At 47.5% G+C, this 19,892-nt stretch overlaps 7 protein-coding genes across 7 annotated transcripts; 3 read left to right on the forward strand and 4 right to left on the reverse strand.

Moving 5' to 3' along the window:
- Window positions 1-290: 290 nt before the first annotated feature.
- Window positions 291-2,189, reverse strand: ONS95_005205 (uncharacterized protein). Its single transcript, XM_058498605.1, has 4 exons — window positions 1,658-2,189; window positions 1,578-1,604; window positions 1,379-1,524; window positions 291-1,330 (listed from the first exon to the last, which is right to left on the reverse strand). The coding sequence occupies exons 1-4, from the start codon at window positions 1,824-1,826 to the stop codon at window positions 797-799; spliced, it is 876 nt and encodes a 291-aa protein (XP_058352119.1). The 5' UTR covers window positions 1,827-2,189; the 3' UTR covers window positions 291-796.
- Window positions 2,190-4,701, forward strand: ONS95_005206 (uncharacterized protein). The gene is made up of 6 exons (XM_058498606.1): window positions 2,190-3,146; window positions 3,201-3,236; window positions 3,287-3,351; window positions 3,407-3,561; window positions 3,612-3,892; window positions 3,948-4,701. The coding sequence occupies exons 1-6, from the start codon at window positions 2,728-2,730 to the stop codon at window positions 4,537-4,539; spliced, it is 1,548 nt and encodes a 515-aa protein (XP_058352120.1). The 5' UTR covers window positions 2,190-2,727; the 3' UTR covers window positions 4,540-4,701.
- A 490-nt stretch (window positions 4,702-5,191) lies between these two features.
- On the reverse strand, window positions 5,192-6,629 carry ONS95_005207 (uncharacterized protein). The gene is made up of 2 exons (XM_058498607.1): window positions 6,455-6,629; window positions 5,192-6,398 (listed from the first exon to the last, which is right to left on the reverse strand). Exon 2 carries the CDS (start codon window positions 6,228-6,230, stop codon window positions 5,337-5,339), a length of 894 nt encoding a protein of 297 aa, XP_058352121.1. The 5' UTR covers window positions 6,231-6,398; window positions 6,455-6,629; the 3' UTR covers window positions 5,192-5,336.
- A 700-nt stretch (window positions 6,630-7,329) lies between these two features.
- On the reverse strand, window positions 7,330-8,458 carry ONS95_005208 (uncharacterized protein). The gene has a single exon (XM_058498608.1). It carries the CDS (start codon window positions 8,409-8,411, stop codon window positions 7,470-7,472), a length of 942 nt encoding a protein of 313 aa, XP_058352122.1. The 5' UTR covers window positions 8,412-8,458; the 3' UTR covers window positions 7,330-7,469.
- Window positions 8,459-8,838: 380 nt separating this feature from the next.
- ONS95_005209 (uncharacterized protein) lies at window positions 8,839-11,479 on the forward strand. The gene is made up of 2 exons (XM_058498609.1): window positions 8,839-10,631; window positions 10,728-11,479. Exons 1-2 carry the CDS (start codon window positions 9,012-9,014, stop codon window positions 10,785-10,787), a joined length of 1,680 nt encoding a protein of 559 aa, XP_058352123.1. The 5' UTR covers window positions 8,839-9,011; the 3' UTR covers window positions 10,788-11,479.
- Window positions 11,480-15,095: 3,616 nt separating this feature from the next.
- Window positions 15,096-16,142, reverse strand: GLD2_2 (Glycerol 2-dehydrogenase (NADP(+)); the record flags this gene model as incomplete). Its single annotated transcript, XM_058498610.1, has 2 exons — window positions 15,096-15,647; window positions 15,723-16,142. 2 exons carry the CDS (start codon window positions 16,140-16,142, stop codon window positions 15,096-15,098), a joined length of 972 nt encoding a protein of 323 aa, XP_058352124.1.
- A 458-nt stretch (window positions 16,143-16,600) lies between these two features.
- Window positions 16,601-19,643, forward strand: ONS95_005211 (uncharacterized protein). The gene has a single exon (XM_058498611.1). The coding sequence runs from the start codon at window positions 17,774-17,776 to the stop codon at window positions 19,283-19,285; it is 1,512 nt and encodes a 503-aa protein (XP_058352125.1). The 5' UTR covers window positions 16,601-17,773; the 3' UTR covers window positions 19,286-19,643.
- Window positions 19,644-19,892: the final 249 nt, after the last annotated feature.

Consider the following 19,892-nt stretch of genomic DNA (forward strand, 5'->3'; position numbering starts at 1 on the left):
CCTCCTTTCAACCTCAAAAGAACTCCCCATCAACTCACCGATACATATGTACATATGTATCTTCGCATCCTTTTCGACAGTCAGAATGAAGATTGAACACCTCAAAATTCTGTACCTGGTACAGCACAAACGTGCCAGTCACGTGTCTAATTCATCCATTTTTCGGCCGACCCATTTGCTTCCGCCGCCCGGCTTATTCGATTGCGAGACACGAGAACTGCCCCAGCTCAATCGGAGTAGAGTCCCATTTAATCTCCAAACCGATGCTCAGAGCACAGCTGTTTGTATGGGCAACTGCGCAATGAGATTGCAGAATGTCACCATGGCATTAGCGCGGTGCCACGTGAGCGTTCGTATACTTCCTATATATCTCTAGGCAGACCCGGACGTTTCGGACTTCTCGGTGCGCTGTCAGCTTCTTCTTTTCTTCCGTTTTCCTTGAGTTCTGCATCAATTTTATACTTTCTCGCTTTCAAATACTCGCCAATTCCAGTTTCGTTCGTATTTTGGGTTCACGATCACTCCTTCTTTGTCGCTTGCCAGGCGGCCAAGCCTGTGTGAACTTCGTTCAAACACGATGACTTGGACCCGATTACGTTGCGATGACGGGGTTCTTCTGCAACGATAAATGTTTTCATTTTCCTTCTTTCGATCACGAAGTATTGACAGAATCGAAGGCCCACTACTTCGCTCTATTTACAAATGTCTATCGCTCAGCTGGAGTCATACAGCATGTCAAGTTTCCAGGCGCCTTAACCATCTTCGTACAGAGCCAACGCCAGATCTCTTTATGCATCTAAAACATCAAAATGCACCCAAGACTCCAGTACGCCAGATACAAGCACATCCCAATCACCGCATACCTGAAAGCCGCATTACACATCTGCGCTCTGTTTCGGGCTCTGCATCTCTTCACGAAGCTGTCTGCATTGTTCGCATGAGGAAATGCTTCATGCAACGGCACTGGCTCTCCCAGGAACTCGCAAAGAGGTCCCCATCCCTGGGAGACGCTGAATTCCAGTAAGTTGTTCTTTGGAACGAGGCTGCGCACCTCCTTGTAATGCTCGGCGAAGACCTCCTTTCCCTTATTTGGGAAGTCATCCTTGAAGAAAGTTTCGAAGAACTTGGTTAACATGGGATAGTACATTCCTGCGCCCCAATCGAAATAGGACGCGATTCTGAGTTCAGGGTCCTTTGCTCTCCAGTAGCCTGTCTTCATGACCGACTCGTGCCAAGTGTCCACGTTTCTTGTCGTCAGGATGACTTTGGCTTCTGGGTAGGCTTCAATGAGCTCCTTCGCGAAACAGATTGCCGGCCAATCGCAGACAGCCTTCACATGTTAGTTACATGAGAAGTATCGAAGGATGGGAGCCCGTACCTGGCAGTGGCCAAGTAGGCTGTCCCATTCTTCTCTCCCAAATCGTCCGATCCCATCATACTTTGCTTCGAAGGCTCGCTGCCACATGATACAGTCTGGAGGATTCTCTACACTTGCAGACATCATGTGATAAGTATCATCATAGCCTGTTTTGAGATTGAGCAATTGTTCTTCCAGGGAGAGGGAAGAAATTTCATACCTAGACGCTTCAGTGCATCTCTCATTGCTAAATTCTGTCAGCAATTGTCTTTTCGAATTTTACAGCGGCTTCCAACTCACAAACTGTGCCTGTCCTTCCGACACCAAGCACGAGCACTCTCATCGGAACCGTCCGATGACATTTTGATCGATCAATTGCTGTGTCTTTGGATGTGAAAATGTCGGTGATGGGACGAGAAGGGACCTTGAATCTTTGCGTATCGACGATTTCCTCTGATTTCAATCCCATCTTGACGAAATTCTGCACCGTTTCAAGACGCTGCTCCTGAATCAAGAATTCTACAGAATAGTGGCGATCCGAGTCGTGCAGTAGTTCCCACAGTTTCAACTTCAGTCAGCGATTGGTGAATCAATTTGCCCGGAACGATCAATTCTATCTTTCTCGAACGTCTGTTCCTGAAAATCCCTCTGGCAGCTGTCACTCAGCACCAAGATATCTCATCGATGCTTGTCAAAAAAATTCCAGCAAAAGGAGAGCTAACCAGTTCACATCTCTGACTACTCGAGTCTGCCGATCTTGGAGACTCTTGGGTAGTGGAAACAGACCAAGATACTGATCCATGTTCCTTCATCAGGAAGGTTTCCCGCCCACATGGGAGGCCATTCGGTTCCCAAGTGGGTGATAGTGGATGCATTCCCTGGCCCGCCCAGGCTCCATCAAAACTGCCAAGCTCTGCACCCAAGAACCAGTGAAATGGGACGATTCCGCGACAAACCCGCCAGAGAGGATACTCGCACCTCAGATGAGATGAGGTTACGTATGCGCGGTAATTTATCCATCCCAGATCCGTCTCGGGGCCAAGAGATTAATGCAAATGCGACAGGAAACATCCAAGGAAGCATGTCTCCGAATTACGACGTACGACGATATTTACGACTCACGGGGACGCAAGTACGATGTCGGCGCGATAGACGTTGCCGAGCCCGTCTTCTCCTCTATTGCCAAGCAGCAGCGGCAACCATCAGAAATGCCTATCACTTGCCAAATTCTTGGAATCTTGCCCAAGAAGAAAAAAACCGCTCACCAGACCAGATAGGCGATGGTCGTTGGCAACCATCTTTTCTGGCACGCATCACCACTCTTCGCTTCTTTAATGCGATTTTTGGCCGTGGGAAATTGATATTCGAAAATGCGCCCTCTTCCCCTATCAGAAGCGAGCACTGATGTCCCTGCGTCATGGAGTAACCTCCCTCGAAAGGACCAGCTTTTTGTGCTCGCCTTCTGCCGCGTTTTCGACTTCATGCAGGTTGCGTCATTCCAGACCATCTGCTACTATCAATTGAAGTCATTCGATTCTACACTTGCTGAAGAGACTATTTCCTGGCAATCGGGAATCGCTTCAGGGAGTTTTTCAGCAGCTCAGATCTTCACAGCCATTATTTGGGGGAGAGTTGCTGATGCAGAATGGGGTGGTCGAAAGAGGGTTCTGTTGATAGGACTTTGGGGGACGGCGATAGGTTGTCTTGGGCTGGCTTTCTCGAGGAGTTTCTATGCGGTGGTATTATTCCGCCTGTTGGCTGGGGGAGCAAATGGGACGGTCGGGATCATGTAAGTTTGGGTCCTTGATAGTATTTGGAAAGAATAGGCTAATTCTTGTCATAGTCGAACTATGATATCTGAGAATATCAAAGAGAGAAAGTACATTCCCCACTCTTGGATATCATGGGATTGAGACTGACTATCTGCAGACATCAATCACGTGCATTTCTCCTTCTCCCAGCCAGTTTTATGGTTGCGAGTGTGATTGGGCCAGGTGAGATCCCCAGGAACCTTTTTAATGATGATCCGACTTACTGAGAATTATGTAGTCATCGGAAGTTGGCTAGCTGGGCCAGTCACCACGTTCCCAAGCCTATTCAATGCAGATTCATGGCTAGCGAGCTTTCCGTACGCTCTTCCTGCACTCTTTAGCGCAGCAACTATGATGATGATTGGCCTCATCGTGTTTCTCCGTATCGAAGAGGTATGTTAATGTACAGATTCTTCACAGCTCGCTTGACTAATTCCCTTCAGACACACAGCATTCGAAAAGACTACTATGATCTAGGCCTTCATTGTGCAGCGATCATTAAGCGAATCTTCAGACGTGGCTCCTCGCCCTCTCATGATGACTACTTGGCCGTCGGAAACGATGACCAAGATTCGGACGATGAGGACATCGAGTTACCGGAGATCAAAGCTCCAATGACTTTACCTGCTCCATCAGCAAAACCAAAACCATCATTTCGCTCTATTTGGACATACAATGTCATCACGACGCTGCTTGCCCAAGCAATCTTTGACTTTCACATGGGGTAAGTAATCAAGATACGGTGAAATGAAAACAAGGATATAAGCTAATAACAACAGCGCTTTCGGCAACCTCCTTCCTCTCTTCCTCTCCTCTCCTCGCCGCTCAGTCGAGCGCTACCTCTCCTTCATCTTCAACGGCGGCCTAGGCATGGCTCCTCGTTCCGTCGGCCTCGCTCTCGCCATCCTCGGCACCATCGGCATCATCCTTCAATTCCTCATCTACCCATGCATCAACACCCGCCTCGGCAACGTCCAATGTTTCCGCCTTTTCTCCATCCTCTTCCCCATCGCCTACACGCTCGCCCCATTCCTCGCCGTCATACCTACCGACTCCACCTCTCTCACGTGGATATCCATCACGCTTGTCATCGCCGTGCACACCACGGGAAGGATTTTCGTCTTGCCTGCTACGATTGTGCTGTTGAATAACTGTGCGCCGGATCCGAGTGTGCTTGGGATGGTTCATGGTGTGGGACAGACTACTAGTGCGCTGTTTAGGACGCTGGGACCTGTTGTTGGGGGCTGGGTGTTTGGGAAGAGTTGGGAGGGGGGTGTGATTGGGGCTGTTTGGTGGGGGATGGCGGCTGTGGCTGTTGGAGGGTGGGTTAGTAGTTTGTTTGTTTTTGAGAAGCCTGCTCCGGGGGCGTGATGAGTACGGGATAAGAGTGGAGTAAGGATATAGCATGGAGTTGAGGGACGCTGTGGCGGTGTTGGATGACTTTGATGATAATATTATATAGAGGTTGGACGCATAGCTTGCATGTACAGTTTAATGAACACCACTTGCTGGATAATGATACCGTAACATAACATATTTGCTTTAAATCATATACAGCTCAGGGAGCAATTTCCAATGTATGGATTGACACTAGGCCGTACGAACGGAAAGTTTATGTGAGTCCTATGCAATATGCTGGGGGCGGACCGGCCCGTCCAAAGGAGGTCTGAGAGTCATGTCTGACCGCGTACTTGAGTTCTGCAGTAGCTCGAAGTCAAAGCGATTGGTTCGATACTGATGATGATTTGTCAAGTCATTTCTCATTATCTTCTACAAAAGTGTACATCCAAGTTACTCCATGCTATCTCACCCGCCCGCCGGGAAAGCATTATGATGATGTAACATATTCAGATGTTTCATAATTTCAAAGTATCTTGCTAAAGATCTCTGGGTCCCAAGAAGTTTGTTCTGTGTCAATGTTGGGAATAATGACAATTGATCAGCTGCGTTTCTATTGTATTCTTCTATATTAACTGAATGAACTAGCTTCTAGATCACGCTATTGAACGCTAACTAATTGGCTGTTGTTATTTTCTTCAGAGTCAAACGTGGAGCATTATCCTATGACATCGACTTTACATTGCATTTGGAAGAGAGAAGAGATGGTCATCTATTGTCCGCTGCAAGATTGCACCACTGATATCGACTCTCATAATTTGAGAAGCAGTCTACGCTTCCGAAAACTTCTCCCAAGTCCTCTCCTCCCTCGGCAATTTCACCAACGCCTCGAAACGTCTCTTCCAGAGGCTCAAAATAATAAACTCAAAAATATCCACCCTCCCCATCGGTTTACGAATATGATTTATCAACATGAAATTTGTCCCCGGATCACCGAAAGGCTCAAACGTCCTAATCTGTTCATTCTCAATCGCCTTCACCACCCTCCTGACAGACTCGAGTGTCAGATTCAACGTCTCCAGCTGTCCCAGCCTGAGCACAAACGACCAATCGTCGTAACCTTCTTCCATGATGGATCTTTGATGAGGGCTGATGAATCGATCTAGCCACGGGCCGTTTTCACGCAGGAAGAAATTTGGGTGGATCAGACTCGAGATATCGATAGTGAGAGAACGGAGATTAGGAGCCAGGTTGGTGAGGATATAGTTTCGGTTCTCGAGAGTGTCTGCTTCAAGAGGGATTGACAGTGAGTGGACTGATGAGGCGTTCCTCGGGGAAAGGTGCTGGAGCCAGAAGATGGCGTGGAATAATTTAGTGAAGTGGAAGGTATTTTGGGAGTAGAATTTATGCTCTACGGCTTTCATGTCTTGGTAGATCTGAAGACATGATTTTGCTACTGATGCGATGGTCAGTTTTTGAGCTGTGACGATATGTCGACCGCATGCGATGGCGCGTTCGGTTTCGAGATCGAAGGATTCGAAAATGTTGCATTTGCAGGACTTGGGGAGATGGTAATTGATTCTTTCTTGTTGCGGAAAAGTATCAGTGATAATCATCTGGCGAATCTCAGCGGGTAATGCGAGGAGAGTGCTCGCTGGTTGTGGTGCCGGCTCTCTTGTTATTAATGAGGTCGTTGGGTTCTCGCCGTGGTTCATTCCTGCCATTTTGGCTGTGATTGTCGTGATTGCAAGTTTGAGATATTGGCGCAGAGGAAAATTCCGTGCTGTGCGAAGATGGAATAATTAAAAAGGCTTATTTGCTAATGACCGGTCCAAGTGCTGGTACTACTAGCTTCACACTTGAAGCTATTTAGGGGCTTTTTGGCGTGACCACTGTGCCTTACAACGCGTCATGAGCGCACCCTTGCGATTAACTTGACGGTACAGACCTGAAATATATGATGCTTATATGAGAATTTCAATTGATATAATATTTTCAAGTTCCTAAAAGGAATTATAGAAGCGAGATATGACCCTCGTGAGTAGTTGGGTATTGGAGGTAGCCGAATTTTAGCGAGCAAGAGCATTTGAAGTCGCAAGCATAATATTTTGACGGTCTATCCATTTATTAACGAAAGAAGTCTTCGTACTTCTTAGTTAGACACAGTATAGCGTGTTATTACGCTATGGCCACTGAGTATTGTGGGCGGGGATCAATTTACCGTGAAAGATGAGACTGCGTAACGCTAGGTAAATACGCTAGCTGGAAATATACCACATCTAAACTTAAACTCAGTCTCTGGAGCAAGTATGTGTTCGCAGAGGTGCATCCGAACTGATTGCGACAGATAATGGTGAGTTGCAGAATCAGTATTACCGCCGATACGACGATATTTTCCAGGCATCAAGTCTGCGACTACGGAAAGCTTCGTTTAAACTAGTGAGAAATTGTGGCAGGATTACTGGGATTATATGGAACGTACGGCTAACCTTTTTGTCCCGAATAAATGCGCGAACTTAAAAGTCCATGTCCAGTCGTTCGAAAAGCTTATCACACTACTGATTCCGGATATACGAAGCCATTGTCTCTGGCTACGATCCATCAAGAACTCCAATATTGCGTACACGCCCCAGAAATGTCTTGCACTAGCTTGAGAAGCTACTGGTACTTGATGTTTGTCATTGATAGACGAAGAGAGGAGTTTCGAGTGTGACGATACGATTTCTGGCAGACCAAGAAAACTGCGACAGTTTTCTTTCGGACTTTGGGCACAATATAGTTCAAGAGAGAATACAACGAAAGCTAATTAGCCGAAGAATCTATTGTGACACCTATTTTTAGTCTTCCTCAATCAGGAGGAAGCTAAGCCAGAAAGCGCTGCAGAGTAATGGCACCTGGAAACTTGGAGATGGCCCTTCAATATTAAAAACATGAGAATAGTGTTGCATCCGCATGCTCAGGTTTCAATATGGCTTAGTATCGATACTGTCAGGTCCGGTCGGGATGATTACCGCGAAGTCCGGAAGGCCATCGTCCTCAGCGGCTTCTTGTGCAACTTCTTCAGACGTCTTCCCATGCTCATAAGGAACGCGCCAGAATGATACTCTGACACCTTTGGAATGCAATTTGCGTATCTCCACAAGCAAAAGCTGCCACAAGTCATGGTCCTTCACATCCGTGTGATTCTTTTGCTTACGATTATAAGTCCGCCACCCCACAGATTCCCATCTCTTAGCCCGGGTTGTAGCGCCTTCAGCGATGTATTCGGAATCCGTCACGGTCACAATGCTTCTCCACCCTGAATTGCAGTCTACACTCCAGTCACGGAATTGCAGCACCGCGACTGCTGCTCGGAGGTTAGATCGGTTGCGAGTGTGCTTGTACGTACATCCGGTCGGGCCTCTGAGTTCCAATGGAAAGCTGATCATGCCAGCGTGGGTAAGGAATCCGCCAAAAGTGAATGCCGTTGGCCTGTATAAGAAAGCGCAGCCACCTTGTGGATTGCCCTGGCTGTTTCGTATACAGGCTCCATCAACAAAGAATAGAATCTCGCGTGGATCAGTGTCGCGGATGAATCGGTGCTCGAGATCGAAGATGTCTTGAGGTTTAGCGGACGGGTTGGGAGGTTCGAAGACGCAAGGAAATATCGCAGGACCCTCTTCCATCGGAGGAAGCTTGGCTCCAATTGATTCTCCTTCTGCACTCAATGGTCTGTCTAGCCTGTTCCTGAGCATCGTTGCAGCAGTGAACGCCCTCTTCGCAACACTCCGAGCAGAGGTCAAAGCCATGGCACTGAAAATTGAAGTAGTGGTGACTGGAATGAACTTGTTTCTTGCCACGGTCGCAGCGAACTTCCAAATGGAGTTTGCGGTCACAATACCGCTGAAATATACTTGGCGGAGCATATCGAAAGCTTCTCGCCCAATTGGCGCTCTGGATAATAGGATTCCAAGATATGGTATGTTGTGTTGATCGCTCGATGAGGGATTACGAAGTTAAGGGGCTTAATGCTATTGCTTTTGTTGGGACTAACCAAATGTGATTTGCACAATTTCTCATTTGGTGTTGAATAATATCTACACAAAATCCTCTCCGTGATCACAGCGATCTTGGCATTCCTGCAATGCCTCCGCCTGGCATCGTCCCCATAAAGCGAGTTCAGAATTGTTTCGATTCTGTCGGTCTCTGTGCAGACCAGACGCGACAATGATGACCAGGACTGGAACCCCAATATTCACGATTGAATCATTACTTGTCATGATTTGGCTCGCATATTCAAGGGAAGTAAATAATCCCTCAATTATCGCGGAGAATACTCGCTAAAGCGGAAGCAGCTTAGCCGCAACAGCCGCTTATCCGACGCGCTTCCGATCGGAACCTTCAATCATCATTCTCACTCCTCTCCTACACTCGCCAAGCGCTTCGTCCCCCCGCCCGCGTTATCCATTCCGATCCTACATCCGCCAGTACTAGGAACGTGGAATTCGTTGACAGAAACAAGTGCCATGAACAGCCCTGAAGACCATCCGACACACGCGTCAGCGGACGGAGACACCAACAATCGCCGTCAACGAGTCAAGCATGCTTGTGATCCCTGCAAGAAAAGGAAACGACGTTGCAATGGAGAACAGCCATGTGCTACTTGTATCAAGTACGAATATAAATGCTATTTTGAAGCTGTACAAAGGAAACGACGGAGTCGACAACCGGATGGTTTACAAAGCGACGGATCACCTCCGGCGGGGGCCATACTTCCAGTCACAAGTCCAGAAGTCGAAAGAGAGGTAACATCAACAACTGGAACAACACCCAGAGAAGCGAACTCTGGCGCTGCATTTGCTCAACTTCTCCGTAATAGGCTGGAACCACGCCAAGCAGACACGCCAAATGCTCGAACCCCGTCATGGAGCATTCATATGAGTGAGGAACAGCAAGAGCTGCCATCCGAACTTACACGAATCATGTCAAAAGAACAGATGGAAAGACTAGCGGAGTCTTACTTCACAACAATCCATCAACTTTACGGATTCTTAAACCGTGACGTGTTTGATGCCAAGGTTGAGGACCGGTGGAACATGATCTATGTTCCAGATCCATATGATTCCATTCTGTGTGGCGTTGCAGCTCTTGGTTCACAATACCTTGGCGAACCTTCAAAATCACTGGAAATTGCTCTTGTTGACTGTGCCAAGAGGATACTGGAGATCACAAGTGCGTCCAATACTCCTTCCTACGAGAATGCAGCATCCTGGACTCTGCGAACAATCTATCTTCGAAGCACAACTCAGCCTTATGCTGCATGGATAACAAGTTGTACCGCAATGCTCACCATCGACGGCCTCGGACTAAGTGGAGATCTCGATGACGAAACTGAGAGTATAGTCCATAGGAGACGACTTTTCTGGTCTGCCACTGTTTTAAATACTTGGGTCTCAAATGAGTATGGACGATCCAAAGTCGAGATTTCGAAACCGTTGCCCCCTCACTTGACATCTAGATCAGGCGACTACACCGAAGATCTGCTCTACCTCTACAGAATCTCGCAGAGATTAGATCCGAAAAAGCCATCGACTGCAGCGGATTTTGAGTCTGGGATCGCAGAGTTGGTCACCTTTCAACCTCCCGTGGACGCATTATTCCTGTCTCAAAGCAACTTAGCACTGGCACTCTACCGGCGACTTCGTTTTGTAGCATCAACAATTTCAGATGAGACTATCACAACGGTCATCACGCTCGGTAATGCGGGGTTAGACGCAGTGCTACGGCTCATCGCCAAACGACAACCATGGTGGCATGTAGCCAATGTTCCATTCCAGTTCATATGCACGCTACTTGTGATTGATACGGAAGAAGCATTAGAGCACTTGAGGCGGGCTGTTGATACTCTACAGGCTGTGGCTGAGTGCTTTCCTACTCGGTCTCTCACTGACACGGTACACTCTGTGAGGAAGCTGATCCAATTGGCGTGTAAGCAGAAGCGAGGGCAACTCGGCCTCCTGGAGCAGAGCTTAGCACCACGCAAACCGATGGCAACTACGCAGCAAGTTCAATTGGGATTGGAAAATGACCAGGGAGAGCCTGTCACGAATTGGTCTCCTGAATCAATGGACTTCACAGATTTCGACGTAGGTTACCGCATACTCTTTCATATTTGCATCGTGCTTGTAATGTTTCTTTGTAAAATTCAAGTCTTGAAAATGTACTGACAGTTCATTATTTAGTGGGAGAAGTTCTTCAGCACGGATGTATCAGTTTTGGAGTATCCGATACCCACTGTATGAAGAATTTTGAGTCCCAGTTGATGCGAATACGCTCATATTTGATCGTGGATTCTCTCACTGCTTCCTTCCTATAGAGGTGATCCATGGTATGAAGTAACTACACCATAGCCGGTAACGACATAGGGCATGCACATGTAGTCCGTGATAACATTGCGAGGAGTCCTTACCCCACAATTCCGACCATAAGAGAGCGGAGACAGGACGGGAATAGACTGCCGCGCTGCACAAATGGGCGCGAAGGCAATTCCAAAGTGCGAAGTGTTGGCAAGCCTTAATTCAACCTGTGGCTATTAAAGGATCACCTTGGGGATTGCAAGAGTTGCTTGCAAGGTGTGTGATAATGTCCTGTGTCTGGGACTACACGATGGATTTGTAACACCCAGCTTTGCTCCTTGTTGTTCGTGGCTTCGTTCACGAGATACCTTGTGTACTCATCACCAGATAAGAGCATTAACGGGATCAACAACAGTGTTCCTCCCATGGCAGAAGTTGGCGATATGTATGCATGTGGAAGTAGATAAACATTGAATGAACAAGCTGCAAGCCAGCGTGGCTATCGAACTGTGCGATTAAGCCAGGGCGTTACTCGCACAAGGAAACGAGGCGATTGCATCGGGTGTTAGAAACTATAAAGTCTCCGGATTCGCTTGTAGCTTGCTTGTAATTTCAACGTATCTTTTGAGAACGGAAAGAATCACTTTAAAGAACTCAAATAACCTTTCACTGCCGAGATAGATCGGAAACTTGACTCATCTGCTGAGAAGACGAGAAGAAAGGAACCCTGCCAGCCTTACCAGCTGCTTTGTGACTCATCCTGGACTCCCTCTTCATTTCGATATAAATAAGTAAGCCCGAACTGAAAAGCAGAAAATAAAGCAACGTGGACGTGTGAAGAAAGAACTAGAAGCTTTGTAGCTGAGTGGATCTTTTTATGGTCAAGACTAGGAGATAAATGTGGAATAAACGTGCTTGTACAATCATAAAGTCTTAGAAATCTACTTACCCGCAAAGAAATGTTGTTGACATTTGTCCTTAAGTGTCCCATAGCTTGTCAAGGCGGGGAGACATTGGCGACGGAAGGATGAATGACAGCGAGGGAAATATTGGGGAGGATACTAGCTAGACCAAGACAGTTTTCGGCGCTCTCGTGGAGGGTGTTTCACTATGCTTTCATTTCTATTCTCTTAGCCTCTTCTTGAAAATGGTATGTGATCATACTGACAGACCTGGCTTTTCCGTCCATACAGTGTAGACTGAGTAGAATATTCCTGTTACTTGTTTTCCAGGAGGAAGATTACAGAGATTCTATATTAACCAACAGTCAGTAGCGGGGGAATAAAAAAGGAGTAAGTATTGGTTTACATCTATATCGCATTCATGCCGTCTGAGTACCCTTGATGTATACTCCGTGATGTATTCTTCGTGATGTATTCACCTTCTAAAAGATCTTTGCAAGTCAATCTCCGTATTCACCCATGCAAACTCACACCAGGTTGAGTTCATGAAAATATAAGACCCATGACTCATGAGAAAAGACTCCAGTTGGAAGACAGCCATCAGAGATCAATACAAACTGGAAGACATTGGCGCTTTCGAGAATTCTGACCACATCGACAACGGTGGGGCAGCTGAAAGAACAGGTTCCAGGGATCTGAAGATCAACGACATGAGGGTAGCAAGACTCGGTAATCATTGGCTCATGCTCGCCAGTTCTTCTTCAAAATGAGTATCAAGTATTTGGACTTGACAACAGTACCATCACCGACAACAAAAAGTTATCTTCCTTGAGCTCTTGAGGAAAAGTCAGGTTCTTAGAAACAGCAGAAAAAGAGGACTGTAAGAACACTCTATCTGACCACAATCACAAAATGGGCATGGAAGAAAGCCTGATTTGGAAGCCACCAGACCACCAACCAACAACTCCGGTCACTTCAGCACCCCCCGAAATATACTTTTCTCCAATTCATGACGTGCTTTGTTATGAGGGAAAGAAGAATTTATACTCACAATCGCCAAGGCATCAAAGAGAGGTAAGGACTAAACATATGCAGTGAATATTCTATTCACTCAACCACGGACTCTCAGCTTCGCAACGATTTCCCAGATCTCAAGCTGGACTCAGCACAATTCTCATGAAGGTATTGCGAAAATAAAAAAGTATATAAATACTGTCTCCCCCTCACTATATACGACTGGGAATCATCGACACAATATCAGAATCAGCACCGCCAGAGATTATGTTTGTTGTTTTGTTTCAAGAGAACCTCCGAGAAAAGACATGATCAGTGTCGGACTGGGAATCCCAAAAGGTATCGCATACTAGCTACATTCCAATCTTACGTCGTCTGGTTCAAAATACTGCTGGACTCTTCATGACAACTGAGGGTATCCAAGATCGACAGCATACCATCTCTTGACAACAGCCCCACCAAATTTCGAATCAAATAACACCCGATCTCTCGTCACCTCCAAGAATACCAAAGGGCTCAAACAACTTTCAATGGCCGATGATTCTTACCACGATATAAACTCTATATAGAACGACGGCCAGATAGACATTAGACACACGCATAGCTAGCTAACTCCATTCCCCGTGAATTTTGGAGCTCTAGGATCGATTCGTGTGTGAGCGTGTGTTTTTGCTAGAGAGACGATGAGAGGGTTATTTATATATCTCCCGACTCGCAAAATCCGTCGGTTCAGAAAAGGAAATTGTCTCTTGAAGTTTGGTTTGTTTGAGGGGACCAGATAGAGGTGAATGAAATCCCACCCCCCCTGGATTTGCCTCAGGACGAAGGATTGATCTTCAGCCACGTCACGCTGTCCCAAGACCTGTAGAGGAGTAACATGTGAGTATAAATACATACCCTAAAACAGACTTGACCACCAAAGCAGCAGAAATTCTTCGAAAAGGTACTCCATGCTTTTTGCGAGTCAAGCAGCGTACACCGCTTTCTAACCCCTCGTCTCAAGAGGGATGTTGAATTGTCGCTGATACATCTAATTTTCAGGAAAAGTAATCTTCAAAGAACAGGCAAAACATGCATGTTGTGTAGCAATCACACAGATTTTCTAAATCGTTAAATTTAACTTGAAAACAAAGCCTTCATTGACGGTCGTGACAGTACCCTAACCATCGACAACAACACCTAATAGATCCTAATCTTCAAACACCTCGTGCACCCACCTCCCCCAATCTCACACTCAACCCCATCCCCCTAAACATCCCACGACCTACTACCCACTACTCACTATCCCTCACCTCACCTCAAAACACAACCCCAATCCCTTCCTTTCCCACACCCACACCCACACCCACACCCATTTGCACCTCCCAGCCAAACAAATCTCCCTCTCCATTTTCTATCCCCTCCTCTCCTCTATCTCCTTTGCAGAACTTTGGATATGCACGTGTTATTTGTTCATGCCAAATCTTAACCTCTGCATGGATGAACCTTTGTATCTTTACCAGAGGGAGGTACGGAGAGAGGGGGGGGGGGGAGGAAGAGTAAGATCTGAGAAGTAAGACGTGAGAAAGAGAAGGAGATGAGAAATCAGAATCAGAATAGCAACGAATGGGCGAATGAATGACAACGGTATGTATTATAATATAAAATAGAAAGAAACGCACACATTTCATTTCAGAACCAGAACCAAAAGAAAAAAAAAAACATAGATTGCAAACAAATTTCTTCGAAAATCATCCAGTCAGCTCATGCTGAAGTGAAAGGGGTAATCAGACCGATCTACAACACCTCCCAGTAAGAAGCCATTCATTCGTTCCAGCAAGCGAGCAAGGAAGGAAGTGGAAGTGAAGCTCTCTGCTTTCCACCACCATCTTTGAGTGTGTGGGGATTTGGAAAGGGAGGGCGTGAGGGGAGGTAATTTATAGTTTGGAGGGAGAAGGAAGACTATTGGAGAATGTAGCGAATTGGGCGGGGAAGGGGAGATGGGACGGGGGAGGGGACGGGAGGTGAGGTGAGGTAGGTGAATTACCTTGGGCTGGGATGGGATGGGATTGAGGGGTGGATGGAATGGTGAATAAGGTTTAGATTTGGTATGGAGGCGTAAATATTTTCTTGATTTCTTGATTTAGTAGAGAGGACGTTATGGTGAGATGGAATAGTAAGTTTGCGGGGTAAGAAAATAAGTAACACGAGTGCAGACGCAGATTTTGTGGAATCGGAGATTGCATTCTGTCACTCAGTCATGGATTCTTACTATCTTTCTCTTTACACATCAAATGGTATCTAGCGGTTCTATATTTCAAATATCCTTTCTACACCACAAGGAAACAAGAAAGAAGACCTACTTCTCCTCCGGCCAAACATCATACCCAAACGTCCCCTTCATATTAACAAACCTCGTCCACCTCCCCTCCGCAACCTTATTAATATCCCCAAAATTCCCCTCACTCAACACCACCAACTTCGCATTCCCCTTAATCCTCCCCTCATTACTACTCTTCGGCAACACCGCATACCCCCTCTTCAGTCCCCACGCAATCAACACCTGCGCCAGCGTCCAACCATTCCGTTCCGCTACAGCCAACAGCTCTTTATTCGTAGATACCTTCTCGCCTGTGCCGGGGACTTGGTCCTGTGAGCCGAGCGGGGAGTATGCGACGGGGAGGATCGAGTGCGAGAGGCAGAAGGAGATGAGTTTGTCTTGGGGGAGGAAGGGGTGGATCTCGATTTGGTTTATGGAGGGGGGGATGCGTGCGAGGGAGAGGATTTGGGTTATTCCCTCGGCGGTGAAGTTCGAGAGGCCGATGGATTTGGTGAGGCCGAGGGTGTAGACTTTTTCCATGGCGCGCCAGGTTGGTTCTGGGTTCTGGGTGAGGGGGTGGTTGATTATGTACTGGGGGTGGGTTAGTTATGTGCGTGTAGCAGTGTTTCCTGGAAGGTGAGTAGTCCAGGGGGATTGTAGACATACCTTTCCATCCTCTCCAATCTTCACTGTCCTATCCTCATTCTTCTCTGCCGCAATCGGCCAATGTACCAAGAATGCATCGACGTATGGCGTCTGCAGCTTCTCCAAAGAGTCCCGGATACTCCATTCCACGTCCTCCGGCTCATGTAAATGATTCCAAACTTTTGTAGCGATGAAAATATCTTCTCTTTTAACGGATGGATTCGCAGATAGGAATTCTCGCATTCCTGATCCGACTTCTTCTTCGTTTTGGTAGAACCACGCACAGTCAAGATGTCGATAACCGGCGTTCAAGGCGTGGATTACTGCTGCGTGGGTTTCGCCTTTGCTGCCTTCGTTGGCGAAGGTTCCGAAACCTAGAGCTGGCATTTTGACGCCATTGTTGAGGGTCAGGATTGGTCCTGTCACTGCTGGTGATGCCATGTTGTGTATGTATGTGTGTGCGGTGGTAGGACTATTCGTGGTAGATAGGAATGTTTTGGAGGGGTATCGTCGAAGGTGGGGTGGGGTGGGATCTGAAGATTGTGTGATAGTCTAGGTTGGTCAGTTCTGCATGTGAGACTGGTATATCAACCTTCTCCTCTTTACCTGTTCCCAATGGCGCGAATTCTCTTCACAGGCTTTTCATCGGGCTAATCTCGAAACATATCCTTTACCTGACCGTCGCCCAACAAGCCAGCGATGACGTTGATAGGATCCATCGCGGAATGCATATGCAGCCGTAAGTTTCCCAGCCAAACCGAGTAGGATCAAACATGATTGATATGCGGACCCCGAGTCATTCCAGGCCGTAGGATCAAACAATCAACCGAACCGATAGGATCCGGGCGTAGGTAAGTTGATCGAAGCTTGTGGTTCTGGTGGAAGACGTGACGGGGATGTGAGAGGATGAGAGCAACAGAGAGGAGAAGAGAGGATCCGGCGGGATGACGGCAATAGTGGAACCTCCCTCGCTTGTCCTGCAAGGCTGTCCAGGGCTGTTGTCCAGGGCTCTCCAGGGCTGTCCAGGGCTGTCCAGTGAGTGGAAACAGGGGCTGCAAGGCTAGAAAAACCCTAAGCCTCAGATCCTTTTAGCGTGTTGCTTAGCGCCGGCTAAGAATCACTGCCCTGACTTGTGGTGTTCAAGCTTCAGCCTCAACCTTCACAGCCATGATCATTATCCCATCCCGATGTCAGATCCGGCCATTATCCTGATCAGCCCGGCTTCATGCCAAACAGCTGAAATCCATCTTCACCAACTATGCTGCTATAAATAAGAAGAAACAAGAAACATCCTATGGACCATCCTCATGCCACCACAACAGCACAGCCGAGTTCATCCAAACCCAAATACTCCTGGACTCCCGCTCTTCTCTCGGTCTCATCACGGCACTACTGTACACTCCACCAGCCCTGCGCGAAGTGGTTCCGAGAACGTCATGCTGGACCCTCCATGCACAGAATTGGACCCTTCATCACCCACCCTATGATGTCCTGCTTCAGTCACAGCATCTCGTGCTCACACGTTCATCCTCCTGATCCACATACAATATCGCCACGAATAACAGAGACTTCAGCCTCCCGAGATCCGCTCTATGACCTTATCGGCACCCTCTTCTGAACCTTAAACCACCTCTCATTCGGGCTTGGCTCAGCCTCTCAATCCGAATCTTGATCCGCTTTTGATAGAGCTCTTATCCACCGTTGTAAGGAGGGATGGATCGAGGGTTTCAACGCAAGGCTTTGATGATGATGACAGGCTGAAGTGGGGCAGGTAGATGATAATGGCGTTGAAACCACGAGAAGTATACGGGAAGGAAGCCAGTCAACCACTGGGATAACTTCATTTCACATGCAAGTGCTTGTCGTGTTGTTGATAGACCTACCCATGCGGTGAAGTCTCTTTTTTCGTCCTCAATTTCTCTAGTGTCGTTTCATTCTGATCTTGAGCAGATATATACTTGAAAACCCGCAAGTACCTTTCCTCTTTTACTTCATTCATACCATCTCTCTTCTCTCTCTTCAACAGTTAACATCTCATTAAATTCATCTGATTACCCCTCATATCCATCATCATGCCTTCCTTCGAAACATCCGACGTGAACGTCGAGGAAAAGAGACCTCAAACACCAGGGGCTCAAAAAAATCACCTCCAGAAAATCCTTAGCAATTCATCTCCCGCAAAATACGCCCACACCCTCAGTATCCCAGGAGAAGATGGCAATAGCATTGGCCACCCAAATAGCATTGAGGTTCCAGCATCAAGATCCTCCATCGCCGAGAGCGAGGCACTCATGCACTCCCTAAGCATGGCACCATCTCAAGTTGATCGAAGAAATTCCCGAAACAGCTTTGGAGCCTCACTACCAATCCCCCGCTCAAAGCGTCAATCACGTCTATCATCTGTAGCAACACAAGATGGCAAGCCCACTAGACCAGGAATGCCCGCCATCCAACCCACGAGAGATATCCTCTCCTCTCAAGTCCAAGACATGGAAGCTGTCAAAACCGCCGCCGCAAAAAACATGGCTTTCGCCTTCGATATTGACGGTGTCCTCGTCCACGGCGATCGCCTGATCCCAGAAGGTCAACGGGTCCTTGAGATTCTGAACGGTGACAACGAACTCGGTATCAAGATCCCTCACATCTTCCTCACCAACGGTTCTGGCAAGCCCGAAGCAGCCCGTTGTGCTCAACTCTCCAAAATCCTCCACAACCCCGTCTCGACCGAGCAATTCATCCAATCTCACACACCCATGTCCGCATTGGCCGAGTACTACGAGACCGTTCTCGTCGTCGGCGGTGAAAACTACCAATGCCGCGACGTCGCCCAACAATACGGCTTCAAAAACATCATCGTCCCCAACGACATCTACGCCTCCCAATCCACCATCGCCCCCCTCCGCGAACACTTCACAGCCGAACAGCGCGCGACCTCCACCCCGCGCGACTTCAGCAAAGTCTCCATCAACGCCATCCTCGTCTTCTCCGACTCCCGCGACTACGCGACCGACCTCCAAATCATCATGGACCTCCTCCAATCCGACAACGGCGTGCTCGGCACCCGCTCCAAGGACCCCGCCCGCCAATCCATCCCCATCTACTTCTCTCAGGGCGACCTCCTCTGCCCCACCGAGCACCCCATCCCCCGCATGTCGCAGGGCACCTTCCGCATCGCCCTCGAAGCCATCTACCTCTCCATCACAGGCCACGAGCTCGAGCGCGTCGTCTACGGCAAGCCTGAGCTGGCGACTTACAAGTACGCTGATGAGATCCTCACTTCCTGGATGGCGACTATACATTCTGAAGAGAAACTGCCCAAGAATATCTACATGATTGGTGATAATCCCCAGAGTGATATCATTGGGGGGAATATGTATGGCTGGAATACGTGTCTGGTGCGTACGGGTGTCTTCCAGGGCGGAGAGAACGACGAGAAGAACCCGGCGAATTTTGGCGTTTTTGATAATGTGCTTGAGGCGGTTAAGTCGGCGATTAGGAAGGAGTTGGGGGAGGATTTCAGGTTTGAGTGGAGTGATAGGATGAATCCTGTTACGGCTGGGCATTCGATTTCTGCTATTGAGTAGAGAGTGCATTGCCTCCTGCTCTTGTCCTTTCGATTTTGTTTTTGTTGCTATGTTTGGATTTTCTTTTCCTTTTTTTCCCTTTTGTTTTTGCATTGCATTGCATAGCTTGCGGGATAGTGTAGATGGATGGGTAGATAGAGTTTAGAGGTTTAGAAGGATAGAAGGACAGCAGGACGGTGTTTCAAAATAGATGGGATGGGTAGATAGACAGGATGGGATGGGATGGAATGGGATCTGCTTTCTCGATCTCACACGGCGTTTTTGTTTCTCTTTTCCATAAGGTATCGTATTTCCATCAGCCCTCGTGCTCGATGATGAATGCTCAGATTAGATCGAATCAAATCAAATCAAATCAAACGAATCTCAACCAGCACTTCACTTCAACACTCATTGCTTAACTCAAAGAGCATGTAAACATTCTCAGTTTGTCCCGGTGTGGTGATAGTACATACATAATTATCGTCTTCAATGATTGCACCAGACTTTATCGATATAAGATAATCCCCAGGTGTGGTATGTTTCTGTTCACTCACTTCTTTTGCAGGTCAAGCCGGAAACCTAGTTCTATGATTACCTATTCTCACATATCAGCGTAAATCAACTCATC

Source organism: Cadophora gregata (assembly GCF_030347475.1).
Source record: "Cadophora gregata isolate MNR1 chromosome Unknown scaffold_15, whole genome shotgun sequence".
Taxonomy (NCBI): Eukaryota; Fungi; Ascomycota; class Leotiomycetes; order Helotiales; family Ploettnerulaceae; genus Cadophora; species Cadophora gregata.

What these genes read in the sequence shown, in the direction of transcription:
- ONS95_005205 (XM_058498605.1), bottom strand. Translation starts at nt 1,826, where the DNA reads ATGGGATTGAAATCAGAGGAAATCGTCGATACGCAAAGATTCAAGGTC. An exon ending in AGATGCACTGAAGCGTCTAG is followed by an intron (nt 1,525 to 1,577) that starts GTATGAAATTTC and finishes ATCTCAAAACAG; the next exon opens with GCTATGATGATACTTATCAC. An exon ending in GCCTACTTGGCCACTGCCAG is followed by an intron (nt 1,331 to 1,378) that starts GTACGGGCTCCC and finishes TAACATGTGAAG; the next exon opens with GCTGTCTGCGATTGGCCGGC.
- ONS95_005206 (XM_058498606.1), top strand. Translation starts at nt 2,728, where the DNA reads ATGCGCCCTCTTCCCCTATCAGAAGCGAGCACTGATGTCCCTGCGTCA. An exon ending in AATGGGACGGTCGGGATCAT is followed by an intron (nt 3,147 to 3,200) that starts GTAAGTTTGGGT and finishes TTCTTGTCATAG; the next exon opens with TCGAACTATGATATCTGAGA. An exon ending in ATCTTTGACTTTCACATGGG is followed by an intron (nt 3,893 to 3,947) that starts GTAAGTAATCAA and finishes TAATAACAACAG; the next exon opens with CGCTTTCGGCAACCTCCTTC.
- ONS95_005207 (XM_058498607.1), bottom strand. Translation starts at nt 6,230, where the DNA reads ATGGCAGGAATGAACCACGGCGAGAACCCAACGACCTCATTAATAACA.
- ONS95_005208 (XM_058498608.1), bottom strand. Translation starts at nt 8,411, where the DNA reads ATGCTCCGCCAAGTATATTTCAGCGGTATTGTGACCGCAAACTCCATT.
- ONS95_005209 (XM_058498609.1), top strand. Translation starts at nt 9,012, where the DNA reads ATGAACAGCCCTGAAGACCATCCGACACACGCGTCAGCGGACGGAGAC. An exon ending in TGGACTTCACAGATTTCGAC is followed by an intron (nt 10,632 to 10,727) that starts GTAGGTTACCGC and finishes TTCATTATTTAG; the next exon opens with TGGGAGAAGTTCTTCAGCAC.
- ONS95_005211 (XM_058498611.1), top strand. Translation starts at nt 17,774, where the DNA reads ATGCCTTCCTTCGAAACATCCGACGTGAACGTCGAGGAAAAGAGACCT.